Raw genomic sequence first — 21,935 nt, 5'->3', positions numbered from 1 at the left:
TGAAACAGCAGTTCCCCTTTTTGCAATCAGTATTTATGTGACTGGTGGGAAATTGGCCCGCTATGAAATATCAAGGATAGTTAAAAACATTGAAGCTACAGCTTCCTTGTTCTAACAAATCAAATATTATATATTCATTATCTATAGCTTAAATGAAACCACAAATAAAATTACTAGAAATAGCTATCAGTTAGCAAGAAGAATTAGAAATGCGCAACATTAGCTTGTATGTGCTCAAGTATAATAATAGCATGTGAAGGTTCAACGAGATGTCCTGCTTAGAATTAGATGCCTACGTTCAAACTTCCAATTTAGCACTCAGATATCCAAGTCCAAAAGAATCCTGATGAGCATTTTAAGACAAGTTTTAAATATTCATCAAGGTGTGAAATGCCACCATCTATGTAAGAGAACTGTTTCTAAAATTGTAGAACTAGTTTACCTAAAGGTTGTACCGGTTCCAATATACCAATTACTGTTATGTTGTGAGAAACCATAACATCACATGCTTACCATCCAACCATGATGAAGGTTGGAACAGTCAAGCCATAAAGTAGTAATTTTTAAAAGCAAGCTTGATACAATATATGATTATACAATTGAAAGAATATACTGTATGTAAAGATGTAATCCCATGGTTCATAACAACATATTGGCAAATTATTCCCCCAAAACCACAAGTATAGTAAAGCAATTCAAAATAACTCACAGATCTCGTGTCAAGGTGGATTACAGTGGTTGTACACAAAGCACTAGCAAAACATGTCTAGTCAGCCATCTTGTTCAGACGATGGATCATACTCCTGGCAAGCCTATTCCCGGGATCAATTTTCAGAACCAAACGCAGGTCATCTGCCCCAAGCCTGTATTTTTCAGAGCTCTCGTATAGGAGAGCACGCTGCACAAGAACGGAGACATTTTCCTTATCCTTTTCTAGTACCTGCACAAGACAGAAAACATAAAACAAACACGGTAAGACATGGAAACACCTCCTAATATATTGCCAGTTAACAGGTAACACTAAGTCATTGCAAATACCTTTGAACAGTCGGCAATTGCCTTCTTGTACTCGCCAACCTCCTTGTAAGATGAAGCCCGTGATGACAACACCTCTACAATGTCAGCATCCTTCCCAGACTTCTCAATGAGTACAACAGCCCATGACAGCCACTTGATAGCATCAGCATACTGCCCGCCCTTGTAATTATCCATCCCTTTGGCCTTAGCACCAGATGCTGTCAACCCAGACGGTGGCGGTGGGAGCCCCTCGAGCTCTGTGGTTGTGCCACCGCTGTCACCAGTACCAAAATCTGCCTCCACATCCACCCAACCATCCATCTCACCAAACATGTCACCTCCGCCACCACCGTTACTCGCTGCAGTCGGAGCAGCTGTTGACGAAGCAAACAGCGAGTCCAAGTGATCTACACCGGAGTTCACTGAAGCAGCTGCAGGGGCAGGCGCTGGAGCCGGTGCCGGTGGAGGAGTAAAGCTGGAAGGTTTCGTGGCACCGGAACTCTGGAAAGTACCAAATCCAGCATCAGCGCTCTGGAAGCCACTGAATCCTGCATCTCCACCCGAATTCATGCTCTGGAACGCCCCAAAACCTTGATCTGGCTTGACGGAATTATCCTTCTTCGCAGCATTCATGGAACCAGGCTTCGCCGCGAAGGGATCTATTGAACCGAACGGATCCTTCTTCTGCCCTATAGGCTGCGTCGCGGCCGCCGATGCCATGCCTGCCGGCTTCATTGGACGGCCACCAACACCGTACCCGCCACCGGAGGCCATGGGCGCCCCGGTCGTCTTCAGGAGCGTGCTCGCCATGCCGCCCATAGAGAAAGGGGAACTGTTGGTGCTAGGGTTGGGATTGGCCGGCTTGGAGGTCTGCGGCGCCGCAGATCTGAGCGGCGCGTTCGACTGGGCGCGGGAGGACGACCCGAGCGCGGAGCCAAGGAGGTCGCTGAAGAGGCCTGGGTTGTTCGCCTGCGGGATGCCGAGGCCGGACGAGGGCGCGGCGGAGGACCAGCTCCGGCCGAAGATGTCGCCGACCATGGACGTGGGCCCGGATCCGGTCGCCGCCGCGGCGGCGGGGGACGGCTGGTGCGTCCACGACGTCGTCTTGGCGGGCTGGTGCGACCACGTGTTCCCGGAAGCCACGCCTCCCGGCTTCGCGTAGGCGTTCCCCGCGGCGGCCGTCGCCCCCGGCCTCTGGTCGCGGAGGGGGCGGGACGAGTTGACCCCGCCGAAGTCGAACTTGTAGGAGTCGAAGGAGGTGGTGGTGGGGCGGGAGGAGGAGGAGGAGCGGTCGCCGCCGGAGTAGTTCATGGTGGTGGCCGGCGTCGGAGATCTGCGAGGAGGAAGGGGAGCGATGGGGGGTGGTCGGCTTCTCCCTTCTTTATTTGTGTTTTTTTATTTAATTTTCGTTTCTTCGGTGCCTCGTCGATTTGAGGTGGAAAGGAAGGGAAGCTGCGGGCCTGCGGCGGGTGCGACTAGAGCATTCTCAACCCATAACATTAGATATGGTTTTTATAAACTTTTTATTATCGAGAAACACTACTCTTTGTTCCATACTTAAATTTAATGTTACTTATCTCACATGATATCTTGGATATTGTGTAGAAACCATATCTCATCTAAGACATGGTTTTATTCTCTTTTCTCATTTATTCACTTGCCACATCATTTTTTATCCTATATGTTAACTTATTTAATGCTATAGATATCATTCTAGTCATTGGGTTGAAAATACCATTACGGCAGGTTGGTTGGTTACGTGCCGAGAAGTCTACAGTGTCGGGCTAGTTGGGCCTTATTTAAAATGATTAATTAGATCATGTAATTTTGTCTTTTTTAAATATGTTATTACTGTGCATATCATTCTAATTTTAGAATTATTTAAAATGCCACTACGTATCTCTTTAGTGCATTTAGCAATTTTTTTAGACTAAATTATGCTTTGCACTTCCAACATTGTTCCGAAATATGCGGTGAACGGTATGGAGGTAATATGGTCTAAAAATTTTAAAAAGTACATTGAAAGGGTACACGGTGACATATTTTGAATAATTCTAAAATTGTAATAACACTCTTACTAATGATATTTTTTAAAATAGACAACTTTATAATAGCATGATCTAAGACCTTGTTTAGTTACCAAAAAGTTTTCTTAAAAACATCGCATTAAATCTTTGGACACCTAAATAAAGTATGAAACATAGATAAAACAAAAAAACTAATTGCACAGTTTCCAGAAGAAATCTTGAGACGAACTTTTGAGCCTAATTAGCCCATGATTAGCCATAAGTACTACAGTAATCTACATGTGCTAATGACGAATTAATTAGGCTTAAAAGATTCGTCTCACGGTTTCTAGGCTAGCCGTGAAATTCGTTTTTTCATTTGTGTCCGAAAACCTCTTCTGGCATCCGGTCAAACATTCGACGTGACACTTCTCCCCCAAAAAGTTTTTGTCATCTAAAGGGGCCTAATGTCAATCTCAATGCGAGTTTCATAGGCAATAAATAGGGTGCCATGTAGATATTTTTGATGATGTGATAAAGTATTAATAAAGAAAGAGATAACATGAGTTTCATGGAGATAAAACCTTCTCGACATCGTTACCTAGAGAGCTTGTGTCTTGTATGTAACCTAGAAAACAACAATAGATAAAACAATGTATTGAAAGAAGAGTGTTTTATCCTAGTTTCAAACTTTTTAGATGACATGTTACTCTAGTTAATCATATTCATGAAGCTTACTTTGGGACGACCTAATTAACCCTATTTAAAAGGTTGAATTGACCGCACGTGGAAATAGACGGAGGCCCGTTGTAGCCCAATGGGCCGCTACCGCTGGTGAAATCTGGCACATCCATGTAAGGGGCTTATTTGAATCGGAGGATCGTAAAATGAGTTGTTGTTAATCATTCTTTTTAGGATTCCCCCTAATAAGTCCTTTGATTCATAGGAAGATAATATGAAATTTTCCATAAGACTTTATTCCTATGCTCAATTCTATAAAGAAAATAAGCAAGAGATTAGGAAACTTTCATTTGCTTCAATTTTTTCCACGGTGTGCTCTTCCATTGCGTGTGTTTTCAATTCCCGTAGGATAAGGAAAACATGCTATTTCAATTTCTACATTTTTTATATATACCATGTGTTTCAATGGGTCTAAATTCCGGTGTTTGATATATCAGGGCATTTTTGTTGAAAAAATGATGTGTTCGTTGAGACTCCGTGGTCGCTCAAAACTCAAACACTGCATTTTCAATCGCTAAAATGAGAGCCTCGAAGACCAAACCTCCTGGAGGTATCATCAATTGTCACGGTACTCCTCGACAGGTGTCAAACGAGAACAAAAAACTATCTAATGTCTACATCGGCCTGCAGATCGAATGCAGCGAAGAGATTATCACTTCTTTTTAATTATGTTTATACCTATAACATAAAAAACAATTTTTTAACCTTAAATTTAGAATTGATTTTGTGTTTTTACCCTAGTCTATTTTTCAGCATTTGTTTTTAGCTAAGAATACGTATACAAAAGTTTTATCATATATTATTTTTTATTAAAAAAAGTACGAATTACCTCCTAAAATAATGCGGTCGACCGAATTACCCCCTAAACCCGAAAACTAGACATCCTTTGCCCTAAACACCGAACAAATTACCCCTCAGCAATATCTAAAGCGGTTACGTGATATAGACGTGGCAATCCGGTCAATATTTTTTTAATGGTGAGGCCCACATGTCTAATCATCATTCTCTCTCCCTCTCCATCTCTCTCCAAGAAACAGTGCGTGGAGGCGGCGACGGCCGGTGCGGGCGGGCAGCGTGCGCCGGCGCGCGGGGAGTCTCGCGGTAGTCGTGGGGCGTCTGCGGCGCGGCGACGGCTCGCGGCGAGGAGGCAGCAGCAGCACGTGGAGGCGACGGCGGCTAGTGGTGGCGGCCAATAGCATGGTGGCCACAGGCGCGCGGCGCGGCGGGGCTGCGGCGGCCGCGAGGCATTAGCGGCGACAGCCGGCGGGGGCGGCGCACGACGCAGTGGCCACGCGCGGGTAGCGCGCGCGGGCTGCGCACGGCGGCTCGCGGCAACAGCCAGCGGGGGCAGCGCACGGCGCGGTGGCCATGGGCAGGTAGCACGCGCGCGGTGGCTTGCGGCGGCACTGGCAGTGGGAGGTGCTGTAGCAGTGCAGTGCGACGCGTGGGGGCGCGGCGTGCGGACGGCCGTCGCCGCGCAGGGGGCACACGCGATGAGGAGGGGCCACCAGCGGCGCCGCTGCCGCCCTAATCTCCCACTGCCTCCTCCTCGCCCGCACCTCGCCGCTGATGCCCCGCGGCTGCCGCGAGCCGCATCAGCCCCACCTCGCCGCGCGCCCGTGGTCGCCGCGGTGCTGGCCGTCGTCGCCTCCACGCGCCGCTGCTTCCTCCTCGCCGCGAGCCATCTCCGAGAGAGATGGAGAGGGAGAGAGAGGGGGGGAGGGAGGGGGATGATTATGACATGTGGGCCCCACCATTAAAAAAAAGAAAATGTTGACTAGATTGCCACGTGTAGGCCACGTAGGACAAAACCGCTTTGGATTGTGTTGAGGGTGGTAATTTGCTCGGTGTTGAAAGTTTAGGGTAAAGGATGTCTGTTTTTCGGGTTTAGGGGATAATTCGATCGACCACGATACTTTAGGGGGTAATTCGTACTTTTTCCTTTTTATTTATAAATATATCATTTGGTCTATAAGCATAAACTCAAACAGGTGCCATATAAGATGAAGGAATGAGATGAAGGAAACAGAATGAGTCACCCCTCGTGTAATGGATGATCTCTATACAAACTCCAAGGATATAAAAAGCAACGAGAAACGAGAACTAGCGAGGAGAAACTCCAAGAATTTAGAAATAAAGTGACTAGTGGATTGGTTGTAAATGGACGAAAAAACACATGTAATACAGTAGTACGCCAGCGTATTAGATATGATGTATCGTATGCAGTAACTTTTAATCGATAAATAAATGATGCAGATATAATGATAGATATCGTCACCTATGATATAAGAGCAAATTTTATATAAGAGATAGCAGCCACCTTTAATTTTATCCTTGTCATAGGAACAAAACCTATACATCTATAAGGCAACGGTCCCCATAAAAGTCTAAATCACACAGCCTATCAAGCGCTTATAAGTATTCTTGATGAAAATAAAGCTACTCATTAATTAGGAGGTAAGGTATACAACAATTACCTTAATATACCATAATAATTTTACCTTAGTTATTTGTCCTTAATCTATTAGTCCGTTTCTTTCATCTCTCCAAGTTGATGTAAAGGTCGTTCCTCCTCTCCATGTTCATCTTCTCTCCTATACCCATAATTTATGTTTATAATATATGGTAGTATGATACTCTATCTAGCTAGGAGCAAATTGGTCCAACCAGAGACCTGCAGTAAATTCAGAGAGTACTGCGTGAATGGTATTTGTGTCTTGTGCTACAGCGATATGAATTAGCACAGTGTCTTGGGTCAGTAGCAATAGTATATCAACAGTGTTTAGGTGCCCGATTTAGTCTCATGGGTGTTGTAGCGATATACCGTAGCCCTTTATTTTTGACCATCCATTAAAGATCTAACGTTAAAAAGACAAGCTAATGCTAAATACTGCAGCACATCTGTATTTTCTTCTTCAGAGGATCTCACCCCCATCGTCCTATTGGCAGATTATATTTGTACAGTTGAATCAACCAAGTGCCTTATATTATCGTTTTTGAAGAAAAAATAAATTGAAAATAAAAAATAATTTATAAATAAATTTTTATATGTGTTTGCAGTGAAAAAATCAAGGTTAAAAATTAAATCACAATAAAAACATCAAAGTAAACTTTAAATTTAAAACAAAAGGACGGATTTGCAAATCCATATGTGCCTCACTGCAACCGTGCAAGTACAACCGGAGACTTAGCGATCACGCGAGGAATATATGCCTCGCGCCACGGATAAAGCCGGGGCAAAATATCTTCCGCTCGGCCGAAAAACCGGCGGCGATTCCGTGAGAATGCAACGGCGGCGCGGCCCGGCCGGCGAAGCGAAGCGAGCGAGGCTGTCCGCACGTCGCGCTTGTAATGGATTTGACCGTGTGGACATATGGCCGCGCTGGTTTGGCCAAGCAGGCGCCCGGGCCGGCAGGGCCACGCCACCCCCCCGACACTTGTAGGTTGGGTTGGTATTGCGCGGATAGAGCACGCACGTCGCCTTCCTCTGTGCGTAGCCTGCCGCAGTGCACTACTACTGTCCGAGTAAAATCAGGCCACGGCGCGTCGGCGCGACACCATTATCCGGCCACGCGGCGAACGTAACGTCTCCCTCTCCCCTCCGCCTCCTCCACGTTCTCGTCAAAGTGGCTTTCCGCGATGACTTTCCAGTGCCAGAAGAACGACGATGCCACCGCTAGAACCGAAGAAGAACCATCTCGTCGCTTCGACGTTTTGGTTTTTCGCCCTCGTCCACGAAGGTTTTCTTTTCTGGGCGGGGTCCAGCAGGCCGGACACGTTGAGGCCTCCGGCATGGTCGCCATTCGTCTCTTCACCACGTGGGCCCACGTCTGACGCCGGCCCCACGCGTCGGTGGAGCAACGTCTCGCCAGTTCTCTCCACTTCTCCGGTCCAGGCGGCACGCAAGGAAACCGTCGATAGCTTCTCTCCCCTACGGACGGCACAACCGTTGCGGCTGCACAGGCGCTGCACCAGTGCACCTTATCCAACTGAAAAGTGGGGCCCGCGAGGACGTGGGCTCCACCGGATCAGCGGTACGGCGCGAACCACCCCGCGGTACGCGTCCACGGGACGGTACACCGCGGCTGAGTGTATAAAGCTGGGCACCGCGTCTCTCGAAGTCACGCACACCGCCACCGCTACCGCCGCCGCCGCTGCACTCCGCGCGCCGGAGCAGCCGCCATGTCCGGCCCTAAGCTCGACCGCACACCGAGCATCCGCGACCGCGTCGAGGACACCCTCCACGCCCACCGCAACGAGCTCGTCGCCCTCCTCTCCAAGTGAGCGCCTCCACCGATCGCCGGCGCCGCGCCCAAAATTTAATGGCTCGCTGATGGGGTCTTCTGGTTGTGCGTGCGTGCGGCGGCAGGTACGTGAGCCAGGGGAAGGGAATCCTGCAGCCGCACCACATCCTCGACGCGCTCGATGAGGTCCAGGGCTCCGGCGGCCGCGCCCTCGTCGAGGGCCCCTTCCTCGACGTCCTCCGCTCCGCCCAGGTGCGCCATGCGCGGGAGATCCAGCCCTCCAAACTCTCCGTCCGCCAACGTGGCGGCGTGTTTTTTTGGGGGACTATCCTGAGTGATATCGTTCCGTTTCCCGTGGTTTTTCACAGGAGGCGATCGTGCTGCCGCCGTTCGTGGCGATCGCGGTGCGGCCGCGGCCCGGTGTGTGGGAGTACGTCCGCGTGAACGTGCACGAGCTCAGCGTCGAGCAGTTCACCGTGTCGGAGTACCTGCGCTTCAAGGAGGAACTCGTCGACGGCCAGTATGTGTTCCTCCCCTGCTCCTGCACTCTGCTCTCGTGGGAATTTCTATGGTTGGTTTCATGCGGGTTTTGGGTTCTCGGCTTCTCATGACTGTTTGCTTGAATTGCCCCCTGTTAAGCTGATCGTTAGTGGGATGGTTGGCTGTGGCCCCAATTAGGCAGAGATGAAAGGTGTCGATCCGTTGATTTATATCTCTTCTTACTGTGAAACTGTCACGGGCTTAAGTTGAATCGCTAAATTTCTGTTGAGTGTGAGATGTTTGTTTAGTCTGATGACGAAAGGTGGCATACTCAAATTTCACCTTCGTGAGTCATGTCTGCTATTACTTGGTTCATATATGCAATTGGGTAGTCCAAGTTATTAGATACTTGATCGCAAATTTAGAGCTATACTTTGGTATACATGCTTCTGGATTGTGCAGGCAGAATGGTTTCACAAAACGGTATTATGGTCTAAGTTACACAAAACCACGTCGATTTTGGCACGTGACATATAACCCTAGGTACTATGGTATTAAAGTTTCAAAAAACAACAACATTAATCAATTTAACGTGGTACTATGAGTAAAATAAAAAAAAGTTTACTCTTGAATGGCTACATGTATATGATGTATCAGAAAACTTATAAATCAAACAAATTTTTACATCTAAGTTCATAACTCTTAATTATAGTGGATCAAATAATAATGGCTTAATAGTGTAGTTTTCTGAAACTCTATGACCATACTACTTGTGGTTATATGCCACGTACCAAAAAACATGTGCTTTTGAGCAACTTGGTTTGGTTTTGTGAAATTTATTCTTTAATTTTATTTCAGCGCGTGGTCCTATTTGGACTTTCTTTTCACCACTCTTAACCTGGATTAAGTACGTCAGGTACAACGATCCATATATACTGGAGCTTGATTTTGAGCCATTCAATGCCTCAGTTCCCCGCCCGAATCGGTCATCTTCAATTGGAAATGGTGTTCAGTTTCTCAACAGGCACTTGTCTTCAATTATGTTCCGGAACAAGGATTGCCTGGAGCCCCTACTTGATTTCCTTCGTGGGCACCGGCACAAGGGGCATGTGAGTTTGCAACTGTTGTGGAAATTTCAATCAGAACTTTTTGTCAAATTTTATGTTAGGTGTTAATTTTGTAATTCTGTTATGTGTATTTCCATAGGTCATGATGCTAAATGATAGGATACAGAGTCTGGGAAGGCTTCAATCTGTGCTAACAAAAGCAGAGGAGCACTTGTCGAAACTCCCAGTTGACACACCATATTCACAGTTTGCATATAAGTAAGTTTTGAGGCATATCACACCAAGGCCTGAGTTTCTGCATAAATTCTATATTTCTAGAGGGGTGCAACTCAGATGTTTTTTTTTTCAATTAGAATATGCTTTGAGCTTTTCTAAAGGGTAAACGACTTTTTAGCCAACAAGGCTATTGGCAAGGGGTAAACTCAGGTTGAACTCTGTATGTTGGTCATATGTGGAGAGACATGCTTTGACATGTCTTGCATACATGAATTCACATCACTGAAAAATGATTCACGGTATACATTGTATTTATCACATTGTTCACAGATTTTTCATAAAGTGTGCCTTTTATAGTGCAAACCAGATCGTGGAAGAATGCCTTTAAACATAAGTATATTTTTTGCCTGCAACATTCAGGTTTCAAGAATGGGGATTGGAGAAGGGTTGGGGCGATACAGCTGGATATGTCTTGGAGATGATACATCTCCTTCTGGATGTGCTCCAAGCGCCTGATCCATCAACTCTTGAGACTTTCTTAGGAAGGGTTCCCATGATCTTTAATGTCGTGGTAGTATCCCCTCATGGATACTTTGGCCAAGCCAATGTGTTGGGCTTACCAGATACTGGAGGGCAGGTACTGACAAACACTGAATGGTTATCCGGGCACAATCAGTGATCTTTTGCTTCCCATGGCTATAAAATTCCTTTCCTATCGCCATTTATTGTTTTTTTCCTCTTTTGAAGCATCATGCTGCTGTATTTTTATGTGCATCTTCCAGATTGTCTATATATTGGACCAAGTCCGTGCATTGGAGAATGAGATGGTTCTTAGGTTAAATAAACAAGGCCTTGATTTCACCCCTAAAATTCTCATTGTAAGTACATCTATTTATTTACTCATTTTTTTCATCTGAGTATCATAAATAAATAGTTCAGTACATGCTCCAGTTACCTTGTTTTACTGCACATTACTATTTTCACATGCTCTGGCGGCGCATGGTAAACTCTGCAAGTTATCGTCGGGATTCTTTTACGAAAAAGAGACCAGCTAACCATTTTCTTCTTATGTCATTGAGGTTACTCGACTGATACCAGAAGCAAAAGGTACATCGTGCAATCAGCGACTTGAGAGAATAAGTGGAACACAACATACTTACATTTTACGAGTGCCCTTCAGAAATGAAAATGGGATACTCAGGAAGTGGATATCAAGATTTGATGTATGGCCCTACCTGGAGAAATTTGCAGAGGTAAATTATATGTATCTTAGAAGCTTCAATTCTGTATGTGAGTACTTTGTATGGGTGTACATTTGCATTTGATTTGTATTATACCAGCTTTGGGTAACCTGTCCTAGTTAGCAACCCCGATTCTGTATATGGAACTTCCTCTTGAGTGTGACGGAATATTCTTCTCCTCAACTAGAACTTCAATCCTATACTCAAGCAATTTAATAGTGTGTTCTTATTTTACAGGATGCAGCTGGTGAGATTGCTGCAGAACTACAAGGTACTCCAGATTTCATAATTGGAAACTACAGTGATGGTAATCTTGTTGCATCATTGCTATCTTACAAGATGGGAATTACCCAGGTATTCCTTGTTAAATACTCTTAAAAAGTTTCCACCACCTTTTCAGTTACTAATGTTGCCAGTATATTGATTGCAGTGCAATATCGCTCATGCTTTGGAGAAGACTAAATATCCAGACTCAGACATATACTGGACGAAGTATGATGAGAAGTACCATTTCTCCTGTCAGTTCACAGCTGATATAATCGCAATGAACAATGCTGATTTTATAATCACCAGCACATACCAAGAAATTGCTGGCAGGTTTATTCTCTTATACCTTCTTGGCCATTCAATTTTTTCAAGCATGGTTTCATTATTGGATAATTGATTTGTTCACACATAGTAGCACGTGAAATTGTTGTATATTTCATTAATAAATCTGGCCCACACACCTACTGGTTATGCTTGGTTATTTCTTAGAATTTGAGGATTCTGATTCATAATATCTGTCCTTCTCTTCAGCAAAAACACAGTTGGACAGTATGAGAGCCATACCGCGTTTACTCTTCCTGGTCTGTACCGTATTGTCCATGGAATTGATGTTTTTGACCCCAAGTTCAACATAGTCTCTCCAGGAGCAGACATGTCTATATATTTTCCTTACACTGAAAAGACCAAGCGTCTCACTTCGCTTCATGGTTCACTTGAGAACTTGATTTACGACCCAGAGCAAAATGATGAACACATGTGAGTAATTTCTATTCTCTTGTTTCTTTTTCTTGGAACGTCAAGGGTTGAGTTGGATGCTGTTTGCATTACTCTTCTGGCATAGTCTCTTCTCATCGCCTGATGACAGGCCTTTTCTAGATTTTAATCACCAAGTTATCATGAATGTTAGATACTGAAACATACACACTATCTATATATATTTTACACACTATCCATATATATTTTGAGATACTAATAGGGTGTATGAAAAACTAGATGGTGGCATGTGAGATGTGACTCTGGTTGCTTCTTTTCTGATGATAACATTTTTGTTTTGCAGTGGACATCTGGATGATCGATCAAAACCCATTCTCTTCTCCATGGCAAGACTTGACAGAGTTAAAAACATAACAGGACTAGTTGAAGCTTATGCTAAAAACGCTAGGCTGAGGGAGCTGGTAAACCTTGTTGTGGTTGCTGGCTATAATGATGTCAAGAAATCCAAGGACAGAGAAGAAATCGCAGAGATTGAGAAGATGCATGAACTTATTATGACCTACAACTTGTTTGGGCAGTTTCGTTGGATCTCTGCTCAGACAAACAGGGCTCGCAATGGCGAGCTCTACCGCTACATAGGTGATACTCATGGTGCCTTCGTGCAGGTATGGTTGTCAGTTTAACCTACATGTTCTATCAGAAGACGTATGGAATGGGCATGGGCAGACCATGTCACTTACATATTGACTTGCCTTATCAATTACAGCCAGCTTTCTATGAAGCATTCGGTCTCACTGTTGTGGAGGCCATGACATGTGGACTCCCTACTTTTGCAACAGTCCATGGTGGACCTGCAGAGATTATAGAGCACGGGATTTCAGGGTTCCACATAGATCCTTATCATTCGGATCAAGCTGCAAATCTGATAGCTGACTTCTTCGAACAATGTAAACAAGACCCCAACCATTGGGATGAAATTTCTAATCGAGGCCTACAGCGAATATATGAGAAGTCAGTACTGCCAACCCTGAGAATTCTGTTTTTAGTGCAGGTGTTTTTCATGTCTCTTATGTAGTATCTCTAATTGCTGATCTTTGATGTATATTAGGTATACATGGAAGATATACTCTGAGAGGTTGATGACATTGGCTGGGGTTTATGGCTTCTGGAAGTATGCCTCGAAGCTTGAGAGGCGGGAAACCAGGCGCTACCTTGAGATGTTCTACATATTGAAGTTCCGTGAGCTGGTATGAAAAAAAATTCAGCCCTCTTAGCACACCGAAATACTGTTGTTACAAAACCAACTATGCCAATACATGTCATTTGCTCTGGACTAGAATGACATAGTATGCAAACCCAACTAAGATATTCTTTTCCTGTAGAGAACAGAAAGAGCTATGCACTCTGATCTGAAAGAAATTATTTTCTCCGAGTAAAACCGTTGCATTTTGATTGGCTAATCCTTTTCGTTCACGCAGGCTAAGACTGTACCTCTTGCAGTAGACGAGGCACACTAAACGGGCGGTCCTCGGGGTGCTAAACTGGTGCGTGATACTCCTGTAAGAAAAATCTTCATGCTGGGAAGATTTTTACAGTGTATAGGCAATAAGGCGGCGCAGCAGATGGCCGCTTGGCCGTTAATAAAAAGGAATGTACTTGTGTGTCCAGCAAGTGAGTTACATCTTATATATGTACATTAAAGTAGTTGGCATTGGTTGTCTTAAAGTTGTTTCTGTAACAAAGCACTTCGCTGTAGTCTGTTTTTTCAGTGTAATATGTAATCTGATTTTTAAGATGGTGTGAGCTTTGCCCATGAAAGTCTTATCATTTCCTGCTTAGGATTCCTCTTCACTGCATAGCAAGTATTCAGGAAGAAGCATGAAGTGCACCCCACATGGCCACGTGCTCGTTTTTTGGGTGATTACTGGGTGAAATTTGTGGCTGGGAAGTTTTTCTTTCAATCAATGCAAATTTAACATGACAGATTGTAAAGAAGAGATTTCACTTCATTCTCCAACAGTCAAGAAGGATACATCCTTCGTAAAAGATTCAGCAAACTCTTGCGAGTAGCCATAAATGTCACGTCTATCTGAAATATAAGGGGACGCAACTCTTAAGTATCTTCAAAAGAAAATACACGTAGATAGAAAAAAAATACACAAGACATGATGCTGTGACGAGAAACTTTGATCCCTACTAGGGAATGTCCTCTTGTTTATTTAAACACCATTTTAATTGTTTGAAATTTGATATCATTCATACGTAAATGTGACGCTACGCATAATTTTACGTTCAAAATCAACCCACACCAAGAAATAAAAATACCAATCCAACGTATGAGCTGTACTGGTATTATTACGTGTAAATTTGCCTTTTTTTTCCCTCCTTGATATGTAGATTGATTTTTGTTGTTGTGATAAATATCAATATTTCTATACTATTTTAAAATAAAATAATGATATTGGCAGTGAATATGTCGTCCATTAACTATATTATTTGAAAATAATACTATATTGGTTTTATTTTTTATTTAGAATTCTACTTTCATTCTTTCTTATGTACTACGAGGTACTAGTACTATAAGATACTAAAATCATCACTTGTGCTATCCACCTTACGATGAAGTTAGTACTAAAATCCTAACTGTTTGTAACGATATATCGAACGATCACGATTACATGGTATCTCAAGCTACCAGCTTAGTCGTGGGTGGATGACTCTTTCATTTAAGAGCTTTTCTTATCATCTTTGAAAAAGTATTTTAACATACCATATTTTTTATTTGTAAAAGTTTAATACCTTAAAATTTTTCGTACTTTGAGTTACTTCTCAAGAATGATAAAAAACCCTTCATTTAATACTGGCATGTGTATAATTTGTATTTCTTCGGACATTTAGCTAGTAACAATAAGGTCATGTTTAGTTCCCAAAATTTTTTCCAAAAAACATCACATCGAATCTTTGGACATCTAAATGAAACATTAAATATACATGAACATTAAAACTAATTACACAGTTACGGGGCAAATCGTGAGACGAATCTTTTGAGCCTAATTAGGACATGATTAGCCTTAAGTGCTACAGTACGCAACATGTGTTAATGACGGATTAATTAGACTCAAAAGATACGTCTCGCGGTTTTCAGACGGAATCTGAAATTTGTTTTGCAATTAGACTACGTTTAATATTTTAAATATGTGTCAAAAACTTGATAGGATGTTTTTGCAAAAAATTTTTACAAACTAAACAAGGCCTAAAAAGAACCCATTTTTGTTAGGCTTGTTCTTGTTTCATCACCTATTTCCTCTTCCCCTAGGCTCTAATCTCCTTTTCCCGTTGTCACTACTCTTGACGGGCTTCATCTTCTTGACTTTGGTCATCGCTACCTTTTCCATCTCATTAAAGCTCCACCCTCAGCTTAGACTGCTCATGCCTTCCATGCCAAGATGGTGGTGTCTCCAACAGTGTTAGGATTACGCATGAGTGCTCACACCTCTGCTTCGATTGCATCGGAGCTTTGGCTTCCACCTTCAGCACCATCGGGCCTACCATAGTGGGACCAAGTGAGTGGTTCATTTAGCGTGCAATTTTACGGTCTTTGAGTAGGTAACAAAAGTTATTAAAATTTTAGTATAAAATTTGATATAAGGTATTAAGAAATACTAAAATTTACATAGAAAAAAGTGATCCACCTAATACCTTCTTAAATACTGTAAAGTTGTCTTTTTTTTATAAACCGGTTTAAAAAGCAGTGGTCTTATATTTTTTAAAAAAACATAGTATTAATTTAGTGCCCCATCTTCTAGCTTCAGCTTATGATTATAAGCCAAAATTTAAAATTTTTAATCTTAAATTTTATGTTGATTTTGAGATTTTCTTATCATATTTTAATTTTCAGCATTTGCTTTTAGATCATTTAAAATACATATATTATAATTTTTTTATAAATATACCTTTGACGTTTTTAAGCAAAAAGTTACAAGACGAGGACCTGGATGTTGCCTTGTCAGTGGCTCGACATCTTCTAGAAAGCCCTTCAAAGTGAATATCCTCCTTTATATTGATATCATTAAATAGCTGTATGTTTATCTAGAAAAAGAACAATTTCAATCGCCATTCATGGTAACCCAAATTACTATGGCCGGCTAAACTAGCTCGAAAAAAAAGCCCGCTAAAGCTGTGCAGCCAAAACTATTCAAGGTTCTACTAGAATTTTGCAGAATAACCCCTCAAGGCATGTTTGTCTAACAGGGTAAAAAAATAATTTTCCACCCACCAAAAATACCTTTAAATTATAGTATATTCCTAGTCAGCCATCCATTCATTCTTATTTTCCAATCATATATATGCTTTCCATCCATTCATCCTTATTTTCCAATCATATATATGCTTTCTTTTGCAGAAAGAGCTCATTTTCTATTGCTATTCACGGTTGTGGGATTTTTTTCAAAAAAAAACCATTATCGATTAGTATTTATTTCCACTGCCACGAACTGTCTAGGTAGTTTAGTACTTTGTTTCTCTGTTTTATATTATAAAACTTTTTAAACTTATTTAAATTTATTAATGGATAAATATATATATGTCTAGATTCATTGCTATCCATATGAATCTAACTATAAAATCTTAGATTATAAAACGGAGAAAGTATTAGCTTTAATAAAATAAATTAAATTTTACCATAAAATAAAATTTAAATTTAGTTTATAGAGTCCATCTCGAAATACGCTTGGGGCGATACACAGCCATCTGACTGATCCAACTCATCCGATAGGCACGGGAAGCGGAAGCGGAAGCGGCGGCGGAGGCGGGGGCGCACTAGTCCGCTTCGGCGTCGAAGGACGGGAACTGAGCATAAGTCAAAGCACTCAAGAAAAGATGCTGTGACGACATTCTTGGCGATTTTCCTCTGTACTTCTTAATTGCCGCACCATCGATGGAATGGTTCTTTTGACTTCTTTCATGTTCTCTTTCTTGATAATTTTATCTCTCTCTAGCTTCAAGTTGTATTATTCGATCTATCTGTGGAGCTTAAGTCAAAGCACACAGCTAGCTGCATTGCAGAATTTGTCCTTACTTCTAATATGATATTTTAGTAGTATATGTTTAGATTGAAGTGAAGTCCTTATTTGGTATTTCAGCTTAAGGATTTGGTACTTTCTATTGTTCCAAAGTTCAAAGATAACATTTATGTTCCTATGTTTTTGGTGGTGGCAGAAGAAAAAGAAAGGACTGCATCACAAGTGGGTCCAGGCTTCACATAATGATGAGAGACAAGAAACTAATTAATATCAAACTTGTAAATTTTTGCTTGAAGGTATTAAAATATCTGCATATAATCCTGGCAAGAGAGAAGGAAGTTATATTAGGACCCTTGAAAGGTCTAGGTTCTCTTAGAAAATTTCCATCTTTCGCTTATGCATATGCTTATAAACCAAAAATTAAATTTTCAACCTTAAGGCTATGTTTAGTTCGCAAAATTTATTAGGAGATATGTCACATCAACGCATACGGTTAAACATTTGAAATATTAAACATAGTCTAATTACAAAATAAATTTTAGATTCTGCCTGAAACCGCGAGACAATCTTTTGAGTCTAATTAATCCGTCATTAGCATATATTGGTTATTGTAGCACTTATGGCTAATCATGTACTAATTAGGCTCAAAATATTCATCTCACGATTTTTCTCATAACTGCGTAATTAGTTTTAATGTTCATGTATATTTAATGCTTTATTTAGATGTCCAAATATTCGATGTGATGTTTTTGAACTAAACAGGGCCTAAATTTAGAGTTGATTTTGAGTTTTTTCACCTAAGTTTATTTTTCAGAATTGGATTTTAGACTGTTACGTATATAAAAGTTTTATTCATAATTTATTTTTCGTTTGCAAATATGTCGTTTGGCTTTTTACATATAAAACCCAAACAATCAAACATTGGGTTAGAGATGCTTTCAATAACGCTACAGATAATTAACACATTCTTTAGAGAACTGCTTTGGCATAGCCTCCAAGTCGAAGCTAATTTTGATTTTAAAGGACATTTAGGTAGATTCCTAACTTATTCTTAGGAATCATGGACTGAGAACAGGACAACAGAAGTGGCGAGGTCCTTATTTGATATTTCAGCTTAAGGATTTGGTTCTTTTTATTATTTAAAAGTTGAAAGATAACATTTCTGTCCCACAGTTTTTGGTGCTGGCAGAAGAAAAAGAAAGGACCCCATCTGCCTGGGTTCGGGGTTCACTTATTTTTTGAACCAAAATTGGGTTTCACTTATGAGCAACAAGAAACTAATATAGAACCTTTTCTTTTGGTTGAAGGGATCAAAGTATCTACATATGATCATCGCAAGATAATGAGAAGATATATTATAGGACCTTTACGAGGCCTCGGTTCTCGTTAAAATAACTATTTGCCATTCTTACGAGTGACCTTAACTTTTTGTCACTCTCACGTGTTTATGACATATGGATTCGGGTTTACAGGTCACAGACACATGAGATTAATTGCACTTATAAAAGTAGCAAATCATTAATTTCCCCCTTTTTGATCAAGTCATGTCAACCATACATATCAGGTTTTAGACGAAATGAAGCCAAGATGCTTTCAAGTTTCAAATGGGGCAGATAATATGCACATACTAATAGTGTCCATACTTTTTGTTGGGTGGAAGCAGAAACATTATGTCACAGATACATGAGATTAATTGCACTTGTAAGAGTGGCAAATCGTTAATTTTCCCCCTTTTGATCAAGTCATGTCAACCATACATATAAGGTTTTAGACGAAATGAAGCCAAGATGCTTTCAAGTTTCAATAATGGGGCAGATAATACGCACATACTAGTAACTGCTTGGCATAGTTTGCAAGTTGAGACTAATTTTGATTTTTAGGAGATTTTTTGGGTATTGTTTTTACTTGTTTTCACAGGCATCATGAAAAGTGAGCTGTAAAAAGGATTTGAAAAAGAAACCCTAAAACAATCTTGAAATTGCTAGCAATTAAATTGATAGATATTGAAAATGAAGGTTTAGCGGTACAATGTGGGAAATGATCAGGTTAAATGCAAAATGCAATTATTTGGAGTTTAATAGAAACTAATATAGCCGTGCTTGGAATGATATTTTTCCCGAATTTATGCAGCTATTAAGTACTAACTAGTCTTTTGAAAATGGCAGAAAATTTCTGTGCCTAGAAATCTTCCATATACAGTAGTGAATGCTAGATGATCGAAATTAGACCATTTTCTCATACAACAGTATGGCTCTTGATTGGAAATATTGCTTTTTTAACCCTTTCTAGTTCCAGCTTCTATATTGAAACTTTCTAATGTTAATCCATTACCCTGCTTTGCTAGATTTCTAGAGTGAGAAGATTGTTCCAAGAGTTCAGAATGTAAGGATCTCCGGGGGAAGGAAGCAAACAATAATCTGTACATTTTCCCCAGAATTTAATATCGGGAAATCAGCGTCCGTGCAATATGAGACTAGAATTTTAGTGTTACATAGGAGTGCATGATAGATAAAACATATGAACAGAAAAAAAAACAGGAATCCTATAGGAATACAACTGCAAAACTGAGGATTGTAAAATACATGAAAGTTGTGAAAGTAGTTGTTTAATGGGTATAAGAATTTCATAGGAGAAGGAATACTTAGAAGTCTATAAAACCTGCCATGTTTTATCCATGAGATCAGATTATACGTTGCATTGATCTGAAAACATAAGAACAACAACTATGCATTGATCTGCCATTTGTCTCAATCCAATTCACATCTAATAGAAAAGAACGGCCTACAGTAATACCCGGTGGCGGAATCACGAAATTTTTAAGCCTAGGGTTTAACAATTATATATATAGATAAATTTTAACTAAATTTAGTATTTTCCTAATGTGTTTTTTCAACCAGGTGTGGGGCTCGAGCCCAAGCTGTCCCACGCCTGGTTCCGCCCCTGCTAATACCTACGTATCATAGACACATGGTTAATTAGCACATCTAAGAACGGTAAATCATGAAATATCCTAGGGTTTAGATGTTCATTTCGTTTGTTTCTCGTGTGAAATGATGATTTCAAGAGGAAAATTTCCTCCAACTTACGGTGTAAAATCCTATAGGAACAAGAATCTTAGGGCTCTTTTGAAACAAATGAATTTTAGGGGAATTTTGAAGGATTAGTTTCCTATGAAAAAAATGTTATATGATCATTTGGAACAAATAAATGCCTCTTCCAAACTCCTTTAAAATTCATACGAATGCCTCAAAACATATGAATTTTGAAGGATTTTCAACATGATGTCCAACCTCTAGGAAATATTCATATGTGTCTTTATTTCTCTTCTAATTCCTGTATTTTTTCTATACTCGATTCAAACAGCTATTTCTATAATTTTCATGTGTTTTTCTAATCCATAAAATTTGGGTTGATATGACACTCAAATCCTGCATTTTCTCTATTTATTTTGTTTTCAAAATCATGTGCTTCAAAGAATTCCTATAAATAAAAGAAGGCCGAACATGTAGTAAGATGCTCCCACCTATAGGTGGCCATCCGGCTCGGCACGGTCCAAGCACGCTCGTGCTCGTGCCTACTCCCGTTGGATCGGCACGGCCCAATAACCACACTAGGGCATGCCATGCCAACCCACGGGCTACACCGACCGCCTAGGCACGACCCAATAAGTCTCGGACCGTGTCGGCCTGGCCCGTAAGCACGATGGGCTGAAGCATAAATAAGTCTACAATTCCGCCCTTACCTCTTTGTGCTACACGAATAGGTCTATTTTTCCTCCCTCTTCTTTAGGTTGTGTCTTTTATAGCTAAAATAAGTCTATTTTGCATACCTCCTATTTTAGGCTAAGCCTTATATAACTAAATTAAGTCTATTTAGGTCTTTTAATTTTTCTTTTGCATCTACGGACTGTGCTGGGCCGGCCCACGTGCCAAGGCAGCGGCCCAGGCACGGCCAAACGGTTGGGCGGGCCGGCACGGGTCCGATCCCCGTTGTGCTGGGCCGGGCCAAATGGCCATGCTCGGGCCTCGGGCCATATGGCCATCCGTACTCCCACCTAGGTGTGTCAAGTACTTGTGAATAGGTGATCTGTCCAGCAGATATGTCAAACAATGTTTCATGGGTCCGCCTATTGATCAAACATTTGAAAATTTTAATTCCATCAATCAAATCCGGTTGCTGCCGTTGAATGATAATCTGAAGACATGCACTGTACGCAAGTCAAAAATCTCATACATGCCTCCTCTCTTTAAGCCCCTGCATTACGTGCATGTTCGACAGAAGAAAACGTTTGATTAATAGCAAAAGTGATGTTTCATTTAGTTCTAAGTACTATATTTTACTTGCGAAGCCATGAACTTTCCAACGAACAAATGGAAGATCTTGCATGGTCTATACGCAGATGCTCATGGCATGAAGGCATGACCTAATTAATCAGGCGTGTTCAACCTTGCACCACAATCGCCGGGACACCCACCACCACCGCGTCGCCCTTGCGCGCCTCCTCGGCGGCCGGGTCGCCGACGGCGGCGACGCGGCAGAGCGGGCACGTCGAGTTCGCCCGGAACCACCGGTCGATGCACTCGACGTGGAACCGGTGGCCGCACCGGGGCAGGAGGCGGCCCCTCTCGCCGTCCCTCACCTCCGCCAGGCACACCGCGCACTCCACCGCCGCCTCGCCGCCGACGACGTGGACGAACACCGGCAGCGCCGAGATGTCCCACCGCCTGAGCGCCGCCTCGCCCTTGCCGGCGGCGGGGGAGGAGGAGCCGGCGACGGAGACGACGGACGGCAACATGTCCTGCGGGCGCGCGGACACAGTGAGCCTGTAGAGGCGCCAGAAGCAGACGGCGAGCACGGCCACGACGCCGACCGCCGCGAGCGCCGCGTACGCGCGGAACTTGAGGTCGCCGCCCAGGGACAT

At 42.2% G+C, this 21,935-nt stretch overlaps 3 protein-coding genes across 3 annotated transcripts; 1 reads left to right on the top strand and 2 right to left on the bottom strand.

Annotated features, from left to right (window-relative positions):
• Positions 1 to 530: 530 nt before the first annotated feature.
• Positions 531 to 2,462, bottom strand: LOC102705054 (spidroin-2). Its single transcript, XM_006649996.3, has 2 exons — positions 1,039 to 2,462; positions 531 to 940 (listed from the first exon to the last, which is right to left on the bottom strand). The coding sequence occupies exons 1-2, from the start codon at positions 2,326 to 2,328 to the stop codon at positions 767 to 769; spliced, it is 1,464 nt and encodes a 487-aa protein (XP_006650059.1). The 5' UTR covers positions 2,329 to 2,462; the 3' UTR covers positions 531 to 766.
• A 5,412-nt stretch (positions 2,463 to 7,874) lies between these two features.
• Positions 7,875 to 13,811, top strand: LOC102717886 (sucrose synthase 4). Its single transcript, XM_040521738.1, has 15 exons — positions 7,875 to 8,044; positions 8,134 to 8,260; positions 8,377 to 8,528; positions 9,405 to 9,597; positions 9,695 to 9,813; positions 10,192 to 10,408; positions 10,554 to 10,649; positions 10,851 to 11,024; positions 11,250 to 11,366; positions 11,443 to 11,609; positions 11,811 to 12,035; positions 12,337 to 12,658; positions 12,760 to 13,004; positions 13,102 to 13,240; positions 13,472 to 13,811. The coding sequence occupies exons 1-15, from the start codon at positions 7,947 to 7,949 to the stop codon at positions 13,508 to 13,510; spliced, it is 2,430 nt and encodes an 809-aa protein (XP_040377672.1). The 5' UTR covers positions 7,875 to 7,946; the 3' UTR covers positions 13,511 to 13,811.
• A 7,644-nt stretch (positions 13,812 to 21,455) lies between these two features.
• On the bottom strand, positions 21,456 to 21,935 carry LOC102717606 (RING-H2 finger protein ATL2-like). Its single transcript, XM_006651295.3, has one exon. The coding sequence runs from the start codon at positions 21,933 to 21,935 to the stop codon at positions 21,456 to 21,458; it is 480 nt and encodes a 159-aa protein (XP_006651358.3).

Source organism: Oryza brachyantha, chromosome 3 (genome assembly GCF_000231095.2).
Source record: "Oryza brachyantha chromosome 3, ObraRS2, whole genome shotgun sequence".
NCBI lineage: Eukaryota > Viridiplantae > Streptophyta > Magnoliopsida > Poales > Poaceae > Oryza > Oryza brachyantha.
Note: the sequence above shows the minus strand (reverse complement) of the source record. Positions and strands in the feature narration are given on the sequence as shown.